The 18,931-nt window shown below is 43.9% G+C and overlaps 1 protein-coding gene across 4 annotated transcripts in view; it reads left to right on the forward strand.

Annotated features, from left to right (window-relative positions):
* LOC112237183 (protein unc-13 homolog C-like) overlaps window positions 1–18,931 on the forward strand; it is a 261,928-nt gene that overhangs the window by 177,490 nt on the left and 65,507 nt on the right. For 3 of the 4 annotated variants that reach the window (XM_042321233.1, XM_042321234.1, XM_042321235.1), the window contains 5 exons: window positions 4,501–4,589; window positions 7,131–7,271; window positions 12,464–12,587; window positions 15,058–15,117; window positions 16,378–16,458. In XM_042321233.1, the coding sequence (XP_042177167.1) occupies window positions 4,501–4,589; window positions 7,131–7,271; window positions 12,464–12,587; window positions 15,058–15,117; window positions 16,378–16,458 (495 nt within the window). Of the gene's footprint in view, window positions 1–4,500; window positions 4,590–7,130; window positions 7,272–12,463; window positions 12,687–15,057; window positions 15,118–16,377; window positions 16,459–18,931 lie in introns of all 4 variants that reach the window. The other variant, XM_042321232.1, reaches the window with a different exon arrangement.

The following is an 18,931-nucleotide window of genomic DNA, read 5'->3' on the forward strand; positions in this document are numbered from 1 at the left end:
CCCGTCATTTGCGTGAGAGAAGGCAGAGAAAAAGGGGCCGGAGGGCGGGCTGTCTTCTGAGAATTTTTAAGCAATCGAATAAACTCCCACTGCCTTCCATTCTGCTAGCAAGCGTGCAACCTTTGGAAAATAAAATCGATGACCTACGCGGAAGATTAACTACCAACGGAACATTGAAAACTATAATATCTCATGCTCAATGGAGTCGTGGCTGAAGGATGACATTATCAACATACAGCTGGCTGGTTATAGGCTGTATCGACAGGATAGAACAGCGGCGTCTGGTAAAACAAGGGGCGGTGGTCTATGTATTTTTGTAAATAACAGCTGGTGCACGATATCTAAGGAAGTCTCAAGGTTTTGTTCACATGAGGTAGAGTATCTCATGATAAGCTGTAGACCACACTATGTACCTAGAGAGTTTTCATCTGTATTTTTTATAGCTGTCTACATACCACCACAGACTGAGGCTGGCACTAAGACCACACTCAATGAGCTGTATTCCGCCATAAGCAAACAGTAAAACGCACACCCAGAGGCAGTGCTCCTTGTGGCCGGGGACTTTAATGCAGGGAAACTTATATCGGTCTTTATATCAGCATGTCACATGTGCAACCAGAGGGAAAAAAACTCTAGACCACCTTTACTCCATACACAGAGACTCATACAAAGCTCTCCCACGCCCTCCATTTGGCAAATCTGACCATAATTCTATCCTCCTGATTCCTGCTTATAAGCAAAAATTAAAGCCGGAAGCATCAGTGACTCAATCAATAAAAAAGTGGTCAGAGAAGCAGATGCTAAGCTACAGGACGGTTTTGCTATCACAGACTGGAATATGTTCCAGGATTCCTCCGATGGCAATGAGGAGTACACCACATCAGTCATTGGCTTCATCATAAGTGCATTGATGATGTCGTCCTCACAGTGACCGTACGTACATACCCCAACCAGAAGCCATGGATAACAGGCAACATCCGCACTGAGCTAAAGGCCAGAGCTGCCACTTTCAAGAAGCGGGACTCTAACCCGAAGCTTATAAGAAATCCCACTATGCCCTCCGACTAACCATCAACCAGACAAGGCGTTAATAAAGGACTAGGATCGAATCGTACTACACTGGCTCTAATGCTCATCAGATATGGCAGGACTTGCAAACCATTACAGACCACAAAGGGAAGCACAGCCGAGAGCTGCCCAGTGACACGAACTTACCAGATGAGCTAAACAACTTCTATGCTCGCGTCAAGTCAAATAACACTGAAACATGCATGAGAGCATCAGCTGTTCCGGAAGACTGTGTGATCACGCTCTCCACAGCCGATGTAAGTAAGACCTTTAAACAGATCAACATTCACAAGGCCGCAGGGCCAGACGGCTTACCAGGACGTGTACTGCGAGCATGCGCTGACCAACTGGCAAGTGTCGTCACTGATGTTTTCAACCTCTCCCTCTCCTAGTCTGTAATACCAACATTATAAGCAGATCACCATAGTCCCTGTGCCCAAGAATACTAAGGTAACCTGCCTCAATGACTACTGACCCATAGCAGCCATAGCACTCACGTCTGTAGCCATGGAGTGCTTTGAAAGGCTGGTCATGGCTCACATCAACACCATTATCCCAGAAATCCAAGACCCACTCCAAATTGCATACCGCCCTAACAGATCCGCAGATGATGCAATCTCTATTCCACTCCACACTGCCCTTTCCCACCTGGATAGGAACACATACAGTGAGGAAAAAAGTATTTGATCCCCTGCTGATTTTGTACGTTTGCCCACTGACAAAGAAATTATCAGTCTATAATTTTAATGGTAGGACCTCCATACCAGGAGGTGTCAGAGGAAGGCCCAAAAAATTGTCGAAGACTCCAGCTACCGCACAGCAAACGGTACCGGAGCGCCAAGTCTAGATCCAAGAGGCTTCTGAACAGCTTCTACTCCCAAGCCATAAGACTCCTGAACATCTAATCAAAAGGCTACCCAGACTATTTGTATTGCCCCCCCCCCTCTTTTACACCACTGCTGCTCTCTGTTGTTATCATCTATGCATAGTCACTTTAATAACTCTAACTACATGTACATATTACCTCAATTACCTTGACAAACCTGTGCCCCCGCACATTGACTCTGTAACAGTACCCCCCTGTATATAGTCTCGCTATTGTTATTTTACTGCTGCTCTTTAATTACATGTTATTTTTATTTATTTTTCATATACATTTTTTACTGCTTTGTTGGTTTAGGGGCTCGTAAGTAAGCATTTCACTGTAAGGTCTACACCTGTTGTATTCGGCGCATGTGACTAATAACATTTGATTTAATGTGATGACCTGTCATGCACATGGAGCAGCTAGCTTTCATCACATATTTATCTCAGGGACCAGGCCTGAAACAGCTACCACTCTCCACTATACACACAGCATCAATACACAAAACACAAACAACACACACACACACACACTTATGTTTGCAGAATAAGTAGCAATGTAACTGGTGAATTGTAGGATCTATAGTGTAGACTTAAATGCATCAAGGAGCAGGCCAGTCAGAAAGTCTTTAGTCATTCTAAATGACGCTGTCTGCCCCTCTGTTCTCTTTTCAGTACACCCTGGAATACACAGACAGGCCCTATAGATGTTATATCCCAAATTACACCCTATTCCCTACAGACAGTAGTGCACTACTTTTGACCAGGACCCATATTGTACTACATAGGGAACATTTAGGATGCACCCAGTGTCCTCTCCTCCTGACATGGTACTTCAGAGGCATTCAGTAATGTGGGGACTGTGAACCAGACACAACATGTGCTTCTCGTACTAACCATGTACTTGACTGACTATCAGAGAGTTGAGTTGGGAGGCTGGGTCCTGTGAGCTGACTGAGTGACGATGAGACCGTCACACCCAGATAGATTAGATCTCCCCTCTAAAACACATTTAGAGGGTTGGGGATCTATCTGTCTCCACCAAACCTGCTCTAAAACCCATTTAGAGGGTTGGGGATCTATCTGTCTCCACCAAACCTACCCTAAAACACATTTAGAGGGTTGGGGATTTATCTGTCTCCACCAAACCTTCTCTAACACACATTTAGAGGGTTGGGGATCTATCTGTCTCCACCAAACCTGCTCTAAAACACATTTAGAGGGTTGGGGATCTATCTGTCTCCACCAAACCTGCTCTAAAACACATTTAGAGGGTTGGGGATCTATCTGTCTCCACCAAACCTGCTCTAAAACACCTTTATGCTGCCTTCAAATGGCACCTTTATGCTGCCTTCTCTACACCCTATTAGTGATATAGTGAAGGTGTATAGTGTTAGTGATATAGTAGAGATGTATAGTGTTAGTGATATAGTGGAGATGTATAGTGTTGGTGATATAATGGAGATGTATAGTGTTAGTGATATAGTGGAGATGTATAGTGTTAGTGATATAGTGGAGATGTATAGTGTTCGTGATATAGTGGAGATGTATAGTGTTAGTGATATAGTGGAGATGTATAGTGTTCGTGATATAGTGGAGATGTATAGTGTTCGTGATATAGTGGAGATGTATAGTGTTAGTGATATAGTGGAGATGTATAGTGTTCGTGATATAGTGGAGATGTATAGTGTTCGTGATATAGTGGAGATGTATAGTGTTAGTGATATAGTGGAGATGTATAGTGTTAGTGATATAGTGGAGATGTATAGTGTTCGTGATATAGTGGAGATGTATAGTGTTAGTGATATAGTGGAGATGTATAGTGTTGGTGATATAGTGGAGATGTATAGTGTTAGTGATATAGTGGAGATGTATATTGTTAGTGATATAGTGGAGATGTATAGTGTTAGTGATATAGTGGAGATGTATATTGTTAGTGATATAGTGGAGATGTATAGTGTTAGTGATATAGTAGAGATGTATAGTGTTAGTGATATAGAGGAGATGTATAGTGTTAGTGATATAGTAGAGATGTATAGTGTTAGTCATATAGTGGAGATGTATAGTGTTAGTCATATAGTGGAGATGTATAGTGTTAGTCATATAGTGGAGATGTATAGTGTTAGTGATATAGTGGAGATGTATAGTGTTAGTGATATAATGGAGATGTATAGTGTTAGTGATATAATGGAGATGTATAGTGTTAGTGATATAGTGGAGATGTATAGTGTTAGTGATATAGTGGAGATGTATAGTGTTAGTGATATAGTGGAGATGTATAGTGTTAGTGATATAGTGGAGATGTATAGTGTTAGTGATATAGTGGAGATGTATAGTGTTAGTGATATAGTGGAGATGTATAGTGTTAGTGATATAGTGGAGATGTATAGTGTTAGTGATATAGTAGAGATGTATAGTGTTAGTGATATAGTGGAGATGTATAGTGTTAGTGATATAGTGGAGATGTATAGTGTTAGTGATATAGTGGAGATGTATAGTGATATTGATATAATGCTCTATTGATGTAGCAGCTAATGATGGTCATCTCCCTGGCTGTTAATGTTGCAGCTGGATGCTGAGGCCAGTGAACTACTGAAGGAACTGCAGAACAAACTCAACACCGTGCTGGATGAGCTCAGTGCAGTCTTTGGCTCCAGGTGTGTGTGGGAGGGGGTGGGGGGTTCTGTGTGTGTCTCTGTTTGTGTGTATCTATGGTCTGTGTGTGTCTGTGGTCTGTGTGTGTCTGAGGTCTGTGTGTATCTGTGGTCTGTGTGTGCCTGAGGTTTGTGTGTATGTGTGTATTTGTGGTCTGTGTGTATCTGTGGTCTGTGTGTATGTATGTATCTGTGGTATGTGTGTGTCTGTATATCTGTGGTCTGTGTGTATCTGTGGTCTGTGTGTGTCTGTGTATATCTGTGGTCTGTGTGTATCTGTGGTCTGTGTGTATCTGTGGTCTGTGTGTATCTGTGGTCTGTGTGTGGTCTGTGTGTATGTGTGTGTGCATCTGTGGTCTGTGTGTATCTGTGGTCTGTGTGTGTCTGTGTGTATCTGTGGTCTGTGTGTATCTGTGGTCTGTGTCTGTATGTATGTGTCTGTGTGTATGTATGTATCTGTGGTCTGTGTGTATCTGTGGTCTGTGTGTGTCTGTGTGTATCGTGGTCTGTGTCTGTGTGTATCTGTGGTCTGTGTGTATCTGTGGTCTGTGTGTATCTGTGGTCTGTGTGTGTCTGTGTATATCTGTGCTCTGTGTGCATCTGTGCTATGTGTGTATCTGTGGTCTGTGTGTATCTGTGGTCTGTGTGTATCTGTGGTCTGTGTGTGTGTATGTATCTGTGGTCTGTGTGTGTCTGTGTATATCTGTGTGCATCTGTGCTCTGTGTGTGGTCTGTGTGTATCTGTGGTCTGTGTGTATCTGTGGTCTGTGTGTATCTGTGGTCTGTGTGTATCTGTGGTCTGTGTCTGTGGTCTGTGTGTATCTGTGGTCTGTGTGTATCTGTGGTCTGTGTGTATCTGTGGTATGTGTGTCTGTGTGTGTGTATATCTGTGGTCTGTGTGTGTGTCTGTATATCTGTGGTCTGTGTGTATCTGTGGTATGTGTGTATGTGTGTATCTGTGGTCTGTGTGTATCTGTGGTCTGTGTGTGTCTGTGTATATCTGTGGTCTGTGTGTCTGTGGTCTGTGTGTATCTGTGGTCTGTGTGTATCTGTGGTCTGTGTGTATCTGTGGTATGTGTGTATGTATGTATCTGTGGTCTGTGTGTATCTGTGGTCTGTGTGTATCTGTGGTATGTGTGTGTCTGTGTATATCTGTGCTCTGTGTGCATCTGTGGTCTGTGTGTATATGTGGTCTGTGTGTATATGTGGTCTGTGTGTATCTGTGGCCTGTGTGTATCTGTGGTATGTGTGTGTCTGTATATCTGTGGTCTGTGTGTGTCTGTGTGTATATGTGGTCTGTGTGTGGTCTGTGTGTGTCTGTGTGTATCTGTGGTCTGTGTGTATCTGTGGTCTGTCTGTATTATGTTGTGTATATCCCTATCTGTGGTCTGTGTGTATGTGGTCTGTGTGTGTCTGTGTGTATCTGTGGTCTGTGTGTATCTGTGGTCTGTGTGTATCTGTGGTCTGTGTGTGTCTGTGTGTATCTGTGGTCTGTGTGTATCTGCGGTCTGTGTGTGTCTGTATATCTGTGGTCTGTGTGTATCTGTGGTCTGTGTGTATCTGTGGTCTGTGTGTGTCTGTGGTATATCTGTGTCTGTGGTCTGTGTATGTATCTGTGGTATCTGTGGTATGTGTGTATCTGTGGTCTGTGTGTATCTGTGGTCTGTGTGTGTATATCTGTGGTCTGTGTGTATGTGTCTGTGTGTGTCTGTGGTCTGTGTGTGTCTGTGTATATCTGTGCTCTGTGTGTGTCTGTATATCTGTGCTCTGTGTGCATCTGTGGTCTGTGTGTATCTGTGGTCTGTGTGTATCTGTGGTCTGTGTGTATCTGTGGTCTGTGTGTATCTGTGGTCTGTGTGTGTCTGTATATCTGTGGTCTGTGTGTGTCTGTATATCTGTGGTCTGTGTGTGTCTGTATATCTGTGGTCTGTGTGTATCTGTGGTATGTGTGTGTCTGTGTATATCTGTGGTCTGTGTGTATCTGTGGTCTGTGTGTATCTGTGGTATGTGTGTGTCTGTGCTCTGTGTGCATCTGTGGTCTGTGTGTATCTGTGTTATTTCCCTGTCTGTGTTCTGTGTGTATCTGTGTGGTTTGTGTGTATCTGTGGTATGTGTGTATCTGTGCTAACCCTGTGTTATTTCCCTGTCTGTGGTCTGTGTATATCTGTGGTCTGTGTGTATCTGTGGTATGTGTGTGTCTGTGGTGCTGTGTGTATCTGTGGTCTGTGTGTATCTGTGGTCTGTGTGTATCTGTGGTCTGTGTGTATCTGTGGTATGTGTGTGTCTGTGCTCTGTGTGCATCTGTGGTCTGTGTGTATCTGTGGTCTGTGTGTATCTGTGGTCTGTGTGCATCTGTGGTCTGTGTGTATCTGTGGTCTGTGGTCTGTGTGTATCTGTGGTCTGTGTGTATCTTTGGTCTGTGTGTATCTGTGGTCTGTGTGTATCTGTGGTCTGTGTGTATCTGTGGTCTGTGTGTATCTGTGGTCTGTGTGTATCTGTGGTATGTGTGTATCTGTGCTAACCCTGTGTTATTTCCCTGTCCAGTTTCAAACCGGTGATTGAGGACTGTGTAAAGCAGATGAACCAGGAATTAGTCCAGATGAAGGGGAGTGCTGCAGGGAAGAGCAACGCTGCCATGGATGCTGAGACTGTCCTCAGACCACTCATGGACCTCCTGGATAAAAAGTAGGTCCCTATCGGCACATTATCAGCTGGCTTAGAGGTTAGTATCCAGTAGCGTATCCATGTATCTCCTGGATAAATAGTAGCTTTCTGTTTACACCCTTGAGTTAACATTGAGGTAACCAGTTAGCCAAGAAGTGAGAGGGTTGGGTTAGTAACCGTTAGTTGAGAGGTTAGTAAACCCTCATGCAACTCCTGGATAAAAAGTAGGTGTTTGTTTTCACCATGGAGTTACTGAGGATTCATATTGTGAGACTCAGTAGGTGTCAGAATGCATGTGGCCGTTATCCTAGAGGAGCTTTGGGTTAGTTAACCAGTTATCCTAGAGGAGCGTTGAGTTAGTTAACCAGTTAATCCTAGAGGTACTTTGAGTTAGTTAACCAGTTATCCTAGAGGAGCTTTGAGTTAGTTAACCAGTTATTCTAGAGGAGCTTTGAGTTAGTTAACCAGTTATCCTAGAGGTTGGAGCTTTGGTTAACCAGTTAGTCTAGAGGTTTGAGCTTTGGGTTAGTTAATAAGTCTTCCTTGAGTTTGGAGCTTTGGGTTAGTTAATTAATCAGTTATCATAGAGTTTGGAGCTTTGGGTTAGTTAATCAGTTATCATAGAGTTTGGAGCTTTGGGTCAGTTAATTAATCAGTTATCCTAGAGTTTGGAGCTTTGGGTTAGTTAATCAGTTATCGTAGAGTTTGGAGCATTGGTTTAGTCAATCAGTCATCCTAGAGGTTGGAGCTTTGGTTCAGTTAACCAATTAGCCTAGATGTTGGAGCTTTGGGTCAGTTAACCAGTTAGCCTAGATGGTAGAGCTTTGGGTCAGTTAACCAGTTAGCGTAGAGGTTGGAACTTTGGGTCAGTTAACCAGTTAGCCTAGAGGTTGGAGCTTTGGGCCAGTTAACCAATTAGCCTAGATGCTGGAGCTTTGGGTCAGTTAACCAGCTAGCCTAGAGGTTGGAGCTTTGGGTCAGTTAACCAGTTAGCCTAGATGTTGGAGCTTTGGGTCAGTTAACCAGTTAGCCTAGAGGAGCGTTGAGTTAGTTAACCAGTTAATCCTAGAGGTGCTTTGAGTTAGTTAACCAGTTATCCTAGAGGAGTTTTTGGGTTAGTTAACCAGTTATCCTAGAGGAGCTTTGAGTTAGTTAACAGTTAATCCTAGATGAGCTTTGAGTTAGTTAACCAGTTATCCTAGAGGAGCGTTGAGTTAGTTAACTAGTTATCCTAGAGGAGCTTTGAGTTAGTTAACCAGTTATCCTAGAGGAGCTTTGAGTTAGTTAACCAGTTATCCAGAGGTTGGAGCTTTAAGTTAGTTAACTAGTTATCCTAAAGGAGCTTTGAGTAAGTTAACCAGTTATCCTAGAGGTTGAAGCTTTGGGTTAGTTAACCAGTTATCCTAGAGGTTGGATCTTTGGTTTAGTTAACCAGTTATCCTAGAGGTTGGAGCTTTGGGTTAGTTAACTGGTTAACCTAGAGGTTGGCACTTTGGTTAACCAGTTAGTCTAGAGGTTGGAGCTTTGGGTTAGTTAACTGGTTAACCTAGAGGTTGGAACTTTGGTTAACTAGTTAGTCTAGAGGTTTGAGCTTTGGGTTAGTTAATAAGTCTTCCTGGAGTTTGGAGCTTTGGGTTAGTTAATTAATCAGTTATCATAGAGTTTGGAGCTTTGGGTTAGTTAATCAGTTATACTAGATTTTGGAGCTTTGGGTCAGTTAATTAATCAGTTATCCTAGAGTTTGGAGCTTTGGGTTAGTTAATCAGTTATCCTAGAGTTTGGAGCGTTGGTTTAGTCAATCAGTCATCCTAGAGGTTGGAGCTTTGGTTCAGTTAACCAATTAGCCTAGATGTTGGAGCTTTGGGTCAGTTAACCAGTTAGCCTAGATGGTAGAGCGTTGGGTCAGTTAACCAGTTATCCTAGATTTTGGAGCTTTGGGTCAGTTAACCATTTAGCATAGAGGTTGGAACTTTGGGTCAGTTAACCAGTTAGCCTAGAGGTTGGAGCTTTGGGTCAGTTAACCAGTTAGCCTAGAGGTTGGAGCTTTGGGTCAGTTAACCAGTTAGCCTAGATGTTGGAGCTTTGGGTCAGTTAACCAGTTAGCCCAGAGGTTGGAGCTTTGGGTCAGTTAACCAGTTAGCCTAGAGGTTGGAGCTTTGGGTCAGTTAACCAGTTAGCCTAGATGTTGGAGCTTTGGGTCAGTTAACCAGTTAGCCCAGAGGTTGGAGCTTTGGGTCAGTTAACCAGTTAGCCTAGATGTTGGAGCTTTGGGTCAGTTAACCAGTTAGCCTAGATGTTGGAGCTTTGGGTCGGTTAACCAGTTAGCCTAGAGGTTGGAGCTAGAGGTCTGCATGGGACTGATGTATTCATCCTGCTTCCGCCCGAACCCACAGATTTTCATATCGCACCCGCCCACATCCGCTGGCTTTATGTCTGACTCTCACCTGCCAGAGAAGGAATTGGTCCGGAACCCAACTGCAGTCCTGGAATGTTATTTCAGGCACAGGCCTGTGTGACGACGCAGATCACATACAGTAGCCATGTTCACAACAATTTTGCAACCTATAAGCAATATCAAAATGCACAAAAATAACAAAGAAATGGGTTAATTTCTTGGTCGCGGGAAGATGGGGTGGTGAGGAATTTTTGTGTGTGGGGGGGGGTATTTATCTACCCGCTCTGCTGGCAATAATTTTTTGGTGCACATACAGTGATGATAAAAAATATACATACAGTGCCTTGCGAAAGTATTCGGCCCCCTTGAACTTTGCGACCTTTTGCCACATTTCAGGCTTCAAACATAAAGATATAAAACTGTATTTTATTTTTTTGTGAAGAATCAACAACAAGTGGGACACAATCATGAAGTGGAACGACATTTATTGGATATTTCAAACTTTTTTAACAAATCAAAAACTGAAAAATTGGGCGTGCAAAATTATTCAGCCCCTTTACTTTCAGTGCAGCAAACTCTCTCCAGAAGTTCAGTGAGGATCTCTGAATGATCCAATGTTGACCTAAATGACTAATGATGATAAATACAATCCACCTGTGTGTAATCAAGTCTCCGTATAAATGCACCTGCACTGTGATAGTCTCAGAGGTCCGTTAAAAGCGCAGAGAGCATCATGAAGAACAAGGAACACACCAGGCAGGTCCGAGATACTGTTGTGAAGAAGTTTAAAGCCGGATTTGGATACAAAAAGATTTCCCAAGCTTTAAACATCCCAAGAGTGTTGGGTCACCACGAGCCAGAACAACTTCAATGCACCTTGCATAGATTCATAAAGTGTCTTAACAGGGTGTTGGGTCACCACGAGCCAGAACAACTTCAATGCACCTTGCATAGATTCATAAAGTGTCTTAACAGGGTGTTGGGTCACCACGAGCCAGAACAACTTCAATGCACCTTGCATAGATTCATAAAGTGTCTTAACAGGGTGTTGGGTCACCACGAGCCAGAACAACTTCAATGCACCTTGCATAGATTCATAAAGTGTCTTAATAGGGTGTTGGGTCACCACGAGCCAGAACAACTTCAATGCACCTTGCATAGATTCATAAAGTGTCTTAACAGGGTGTTGGGTCACCACGAGCCAGAACAACTTCAATGCACCTTGCATAGATTCATAAAGTGTCTTAACAGGGTGTTGGGTCACCACGAGCCAGAACAACTTCAATGCACCTTGCTTAGATTCATAAAGTGTCCAGAACTCTATTGGAGGAATATGATACCATTCTTCCACAACAAATTCCATAATATGGTGTTTTGTTGATGATGGTGGATAATGCTGTCTCAGGTGCCGCTCCAGAATTGTGTGTGTGTGTGTGTGTGTGTGTGTGTGTGTGTGTGTGTGTGTGTGTGTGTGTGTGTGTGTGTGTGTGTTCGCGTGTGCGTGTGCACGTGAGCGTGCATAAGCTGTGTGATTCTCTCTCAGACACTCACGGCAACATCGAGGCCAATGGGGTATTACAGTAGAATCCTCTTAATAATATGCAAAACGAAATCCTCAACCAAGGTTTTCCGTTCACTGGGATTATCACGTGAAGCTGATGCATTCATTCCACATATCATGGCTTTTGAACTTCACCCTTGATTGTGTTTGATCCTGTTGTCTTCCTATAGGCCCTGTGACGTATGTGGCTTGTGACGTCTGTAACGTTGTTAAAGGGACATTTTATTCATAAATGAAAGTTCTAGATGAAAACATATCCCACGATGTCCATTGTGTAAATCCAGCTATACGCCTTCATCACAAATAAATTGAAAAGATAAGCACTGTCTAATTCCCTGTTTTTCCTGGTTTACTCTATTTTTATTTTTGGGCTGGAGGCATATAGCTGAATCTACACAACAGATGTCGTGGGATGGGGTTTCATCTTGACATTAGACTACTATAGAGGTCTCAAAACATCTCAAAAATGTTGATTTGAAAGTCTAATGATTGTGTTTCTGCTGTGGTTTTACATCTGACTTAGACTGTTGGCTCTGCTCTGTCTCTGCTCTCTCTGTCTCTATCTCTATCTCTGTCTCTCTCTGCTCTGTCTCTCTCTGCTCTGCTCTGTCTCTGCTCTGCTCTGCTCTGCTCTGTCTCTCTCTGCTCTGTCTCTCTCTGCTCCTCTGCTCTGTTCCCCTCTGTCTATGCTCTGCTCTGTCTCTCTGCTCTGCTCTGTCTCTCTGCTCTGTCTCTGCTCTGCTCTGTCTCTCTCTGCTCTGTCTCTCTGCTCTGTCTCTCTGCTCTGTCTCTGCTCTGTCTGTCTCTCTCTGCTCTGTCTCTCTGCTCTGTCTCTCTGCTCTGTCTCTCTGCTCTGTCTCTCTCTGCTCTGTCTCTCTGCTCTGTCTCTCTGCTCTGTCTCTCTGCTCTGTTCCTCTCTCTCTGCTCTGTCTCTCTGCTCTGTCTCTCTCTGCTCTGTCTCTCTGCTCTGTCTCTGCTCTGTTCCCCTCTGTCTCTATCTCTGTCTCTCTCTGCTCTGTCTCTCTCTGCTCTGACTCTCTGCTGCTCTGTCTCTGCTCTGCTCTGTCTCTCTCTGCTCTGTCTCTGTCTCTCTCTCTGCTCTGTCTCTCTCTGCTCTGTCTCTCTCTGCTCTGACTCTCTGCTGCTCTGTCTCTGCTCTGCTCTGTCTCTCTCTGCTCTGTCTCTCTCTGCTCTGTCTCTCTCTGCTCTGTCTCTCTGCTCTGTTCCCCTCTGTCTCTACTCTGCTCTGCTTTGCAGTTTGATTTTATTTGCAAAGATCTGTGAGAAGACGGTGTTGAAACGAGTCCTGAAGGAACTGTGGAAGATCGTCATCATCACTATTGAGAGAATGATAGTCTTACCACCTCTCAACGACCAGAATGTAAGATGTTATGTTATACACACCAAACACACACACACCAAACACACATTCAACACCATTGAGAGAATGATAGTCTTACCACCTCTCAATGACCAGAATGTAAGATGTTATGTTATATAAACAAAACACACACACACCAAACCCACATTCAACAACATTGAGAGAATGATAGTCTTACCGCCTCTCAATGACCAGAATGTAAGATGGTATGTTATATAAACAAAACACAGACACACACCAAACACACATTCAACAACATTGAGAGAATGATAGTCTTACCACCTCTCAATGACCAGAATGTAAGATGTTATGTTATATAAACAAAACACACACACACCAAACACACATTCAACACACACAATGACAGAATGTAAGATGTTATGTTATATAAACAAAACACACACACACAAACACACATTCAACAACATTGAGAGAATGATAGTCTTACCCTCTCAATGACCAGAATGTAAGATGTTATGTTATATAAACAAAACACAGACACACACCAAACACACATTCAACAACATTGAGAGAATGATAGTCTTACCACCTCTCAATTGCCAGACTGTAAGATGATATATATATAAACACACACACACACACACACACACACACCACACACACACAGATAGTCCTCACACCTCTCAATGACCAGAATGTAAGATGTTATGTTATATAAACAAAACACAGACACACACCAAACACACAACAACATTCAACAATGACAGAATGTAAGATGTTATGATACACACCAAACACACACACACCAAACACACATTCAACAACATTGAGAGAATGATAGTCTTACCACCTCTCAAATGCCAGACTGTAAGATGATATATATATAAACACACACACACACACACACAACACCACAGAGAGACAGATAGTCCTCACACCTCTCAATGACCAGAATGTAAGATGTTATGTTATATAAACAAAACACAGACACACACCAAACACACATTCAACAACATTGAGAGAATGATAGTCTTACCACCTCTCAAATGCCAGACTGTAAGATGATATATATATAAACACACACACACACACACACCACGGAGAGGCAGATAGTCCTCACACCTCTCAATGACCACTGTAAGCCATGAAACTATTCTAACCATGATGGGAGACCCTCTTACACTGGAGCAGAAGTAGGTAGCTGTGGTTCTGGAGAGCTACGGGTACTGAAGTGTTTACTTGCCCCCAGCAGGAACCAAATGAGAAAATTGGCCAATATCAGAGCTGGGCTCAATTCTACCTACTATCTGGTCTCCCAGGACTGAAACAAAAAACATTTCTAACTGAAAAATCACTACAGTCCAGTATCAGCAACACTCCATGACCAGGGTTGCCTACCTCTGGCTGGAATATCCTCTAGTCTGTAAATGTGCACACACCGACACACTCCCACACACAAATATGTACAAAACACAAATGCACCATAGAGGATATTTACAAAGTTCAGACAAGATGGCGTCTCCTTCTCTCTTTATGTGTCAGTCATGCAGGAAATGTTAGTGACGCCTGGATAGAGGAATGAAAAGGCAAGCCTTCTTTTCCAACAGGCAACACTGACAAGGCTGACAACACCCAGAAGGGATGTTCTCAAACACACACACTCTTGTATATCTAACCTTGTGGGGGGACACAATTCTGTCCTGATCCAAATTATATTTTCCCTAACCTCTAAACTCAACCCTAACCTTTACCTCAAAATCTAACCTTAACCCTAACCCTAAACTTAATTCTAACCCTAACACTAACACTAATTCTAACCTTAACCCTAAACCCCCTAGAAAAAGCATTTGATCTTGTGGGGACCAACAAAATGTCCCCAGTTGGAAAATGGTTTACTATTCTTGTGAACACTTCTGGTCTAAACACACCCACAGACACTTCTGGTCTAAACACACCCACAGACACTTCTGGTCTAAACACGCCCACAGACACTTCTGGTCTAAACACACCCACAGACACTTCTGGTCTAAACACACACACACACACTTCTGGTCTAAACACACAGACACTTCTGGTCTACAGACACTTCTGGTCTAAACACACCCACAGACACGTCTGGTCTAAACACACCCACAGACACTTCTGGTCTAAACACGCCCACAGACACGTCTGGTCTAAACACGCCCACAGACACGTCTGGTCTAAACACGCCCACAGACACTTCTGGTCTAAACACGCCCACAGACACTTCTGGTCTAAACACGCCCACAGACACTTCTGGTCTAAACACGCCCACAGACACTTCTGGTCTAAACACACCCACAGACACTTCTGGTCTAAACACACACACACACACAAACACAGACACACACACACACACATACAAACAAACAAAACATCCTCTACTGTACCACCTTCGTGCTTCCTTTCACATTATATTCAGCATGAAAGTGCTTCAAAGGTGTATGTATATATAGGGTACAACCCTGTCTGTCTTTTCTCCTCACAGCAAGGAGCCCAGATGATTTTCAGTGCTGCCAAGGACCTGGGACAGCTATCCAAACTCAAGGTAGGTCTGGGGCACACTGTGTGTGTGTGTGTGTGTGTGTGTGTGTGTGTGTGTGTGTGTGTGTGTGTGTGAGAGAGAGAGAGAACGAGTGAGAGACTGTTAAAAACAGAGTTTAATGGGCAGTTCTGGGTTTTTGTAATCTCTAGTCCATCAGAGCACAGCCACAGCTACAGTAAACACACACACACACACACACACACACACACACACACACACACACACACACACACACACACACATGCACACACACTGTTGTGATTATCAAAAGTCAGAGTCCCACACAGTCCACAACGTACATCCTCCAGAGCAGTAGATCTGTGTTAGTTGGTTAGTTCTCATAGTGATTACATCCAGATTGAGGTCATCTCTGCTAAAACAGCCCACTCCTACCCTAGTCATGCAACTTCACTTCATGCTGTAAACCCATGACTAAACTGGCCAAGTCTTCATCATAGTACGTAATCGTGGTTGCTTTCCAATCCGTCTGTAACACAGATGAACTGTTTTTAATGAAGTCCCTGTATCTCTGCTCCTAAATTAAAAGATCTTCCCACAGTCACACTCTTTGATCACAGTCACTAGTCTCATTTCATGTTCCAAGAAGCATAGCAGTAAGATAGGGAGACAGTATTGTGTCTGTGATGTGCCATGGTTGAGCAGCTATTTGCAAGCAACTGTACTGTCGCTGTCTGTACTGTTTTGCTGTATTCTCCTGCTGAATCAAATGATCAGATCTCACAATGTGTTTACCATCTCAGGAACCACATTAATAATACACAGTAAAGGGGTTGCCATGAATTTGACAGTAATTTACAGGCAGCTCGGTGGCGAGTAAAATGATGTATTTTACATATTACAGTACGCCTCAAAATGTGTTAATAAGTAAGGAACAACCATACCATGCACCCACTAGTGGTCAAAATGTTTTTAGCACTCCAAAGATATGGTACTGTATTCTGGGTGGAATTACAATACCATTTGAAATACAGCAATTTTGAAATACAGCAATTTTCCCACAATGCTCTATCATTTTTATTCTTGATAATACCTAAAATTAACATATAAATGACAGTTTTCCATTACAATGTACATAGCAATCTTATCATATGCAAACATCTGAAATGTAGTGTGTGTGTGTGTGTGTGTGTGTGTGTGTGTGTGTGTGTGTGTGTGTGTGTGTGTGTGTGTGTGTTATGGAAACAGGAATGTTATGGAAACATGTTTTGATGAATCTATCTCTTTCTATTCTCTCCGCTCTAGGACCATGTGATCAGAGAGGAAGCCCGTAGCCTGACACCAAGACAGTGTGCAGCCATGGACCTTGTCCTTCCCACCATCAAGGTAATGGAGAGCCCTCGCTCTATCTATCCCTCTCTCCCCCCCTCCATCTGTCTCTCCCTCCATCCATCTAACCCACCATCCCTCTCTCTTTCCATCCATCCCTCCCTTCCTCCATCCCTCCCTTCCTCCATCCATCCCTCCATCAATTCCTCTCTCAATCCATCCATGCCTCCTCCATCCCTCCATCCCTTTCACCTTCCATCCCTACCCTCATTCCTTTCTCCCTCTAACCATCCATGCCTACCTTTCACCTTCCATCCCTACCCTCATTCCTTTCTCCCTCTAACCATCCATGCCTACCTTTCTCTGTCCCTGTATAGAAATGCTGAGCAAAGAGAGATGGACAGGGTTTTAACAGGGTAGTAGGGTTGTAAAGAGAGTTTACCTAAAGGATTGTTGCAGAGTGGTGACTGTTTTAACAGGGTAGTAGGGTTGTAATGAGAGTTTACCTAAAGGATTGTTGTAGAGTGGTGACTGTTTTAACAGGGTAGAAGGTTGTAATGAGAGTTTACCTAAAGGATCGTTGTAGAGTGGTGACTGTTTTAACAGGGTAGTAGGGTTGTAATGAGAGTTTACCTAAAGGATCATTGTAGAGTGGTGACTGTTTTAACAGGGTAGTAGGGTTGTAATGAGAGTTTACCTAAAGGATCGTTGTAGAGTGGTGACTGTTTTAACAGGGTAGTAGGGTTGTAATGAGAGTTTACCTAAAGGATCGTTGTAGAGTGGTGACTGTTTTAACAGGGTAGTAGGGTTGTAAGGTCTTTAAGAGGAGTAGTGGTGCTGAGAGGAGTCGATGCAGTCAGTAAGTGCGTCCAAATGGCACCCTATTCCCTACATAGTGCAGTACTTTTGACCAGAGCCCTGTGGGTGCTATTTGTGACACAGACAGGAGTTCAGACCGGGGTCTGTGTGAACACTCAACGCAGCGCCGTGAAACAGAAGCTAATTGATTCCTGCATCTCCATGGACACCAGCTCCCTGTTTAGATCCGTCATGCTGTGGAATTCTCTCCACCAGTATTCCGAGGAGAACGTCCAATTAGAGGAGTTAAGTAATGCTTCCAGGAGACTCTGGCCAATCACAGTTAAGTAATACCTTTAGGTGGAAGAGATACACAGGCTGAATGCAGGACTGATTAAAGACCTAAAGGAAGAGAGGGGGAAGAGATGGGGGAGAGAGACTAGCAGAGATACACAGGCTGAATGCAGGACTGGTTAAAGACTTAAAGGAAGAGAGGGGGAGAAGAGATGGGGAGAGAGACTAGCAGAGATACACAGGCTGAATGCAGGACTGGTTAAACACCTAAAGGAAGAGAGGGGGAAGAGATGGGGGAGAGACTAGCAGAGATACACAGGCTGAATGCAGGACTGATTAAAGACCTAAAGGAAGAGAGGGGGGAGATGGGGGAGAGAGACTAGCAGAGATACACAGGCTGAATGCAGGACTGATTAAAGACCTAAAGGAAGAGAGGGGGGGGAGAGATGGGGAGAGAGACTAGCAGAGATACACAGGCTGAATGCAGGACTGATTAAAGACCTAAAGGAAGAGAGGGGGAGAGAGAGAGGGGATACACAGGCTGAGAGGAGACTAGGGGAAGAGAGGGGGAGAGAGACAGAGATACACAGGCTGAATGCAGGACTGAAACACCTTAAAGACTTAAAGGAAGACCTAAAGGAAGGGGGGGAGAGAGGGGGAGAGAGACTAGCAGAGATACACAGGCTGAATGCAGGACTGATTAAAGACCTAAAGGAAGAGAGGGGGAAGAGAGGGGGAGAGAGACTAGCAGACTGATTAAAGATACACAGGCTGAATGCAGGACTGATTAAAGACTTAAAGGAAGAGGAAGGGGGGGAGAGAGAGACTAGCAGAGATACACAGGCTGAATGCAGGACTGATTAAAGACCTAAAGGAAGAGAGGGGGGAGAGACTAGAGGGGGAGAGAGACTAACAGAGATACACAGGCTGAATGCAGGACTGATTAAAGACTTAAAGGAAGAGAGGGGGAGAGAGGGGGAGAGAGACTAGCAGAGATACACAGGCTGAATGCAGGACTGGTTAAACACCTAAAAGGAAGAGAGGGGGAGAGAGACTAGCAGAGATACACAGGCTGAATGCAGGACTGGTTAAAGACCTAAAGGAAGAGAAGAGGGGAGGGGAGAGAGAGACTAGCAGAGATACAGGCTGAATGCAGGACTGATTAAACACCTAAAGAAGAGAGGGGGAGAGGAGGGGGAGAGAGACTAGCAGAGATACACAGGCTGAATGCAGGACTGATTAAAGACCTAAAGGAAGAGAGGGGGAAGAGAGAGGGGAGAGGAGAAAGACCTAAAGGAAGAGAGGGGGAGAGAGGGGGAGAGAGACAGAGATACACAGGCTGAATGCAGGACTGGTTAAAGACCTAAAGGAAGAGGGGGGAGAGAGAGACTAGGGAGAGAGACTAACAGAGATACACAGGCTGAATGCAGGACTGATT

Source organism: Oncorhynchus tshawytscha, linkage group LG04 (assembly GCF_018296145.1).
Source record: "Oncorhynchus tshawytscha isolate Ot180627B linkage group LG04, Otsh_v2.0, whole genome shotgun sequence".
NCBI classification, from domain to species: Eukaryota; Metazoa; Chordata; class Actinopteri; order Salmoniformes; family Salmonidae; genus Oncorhynchus; species Oncorhynchus tshawytscha.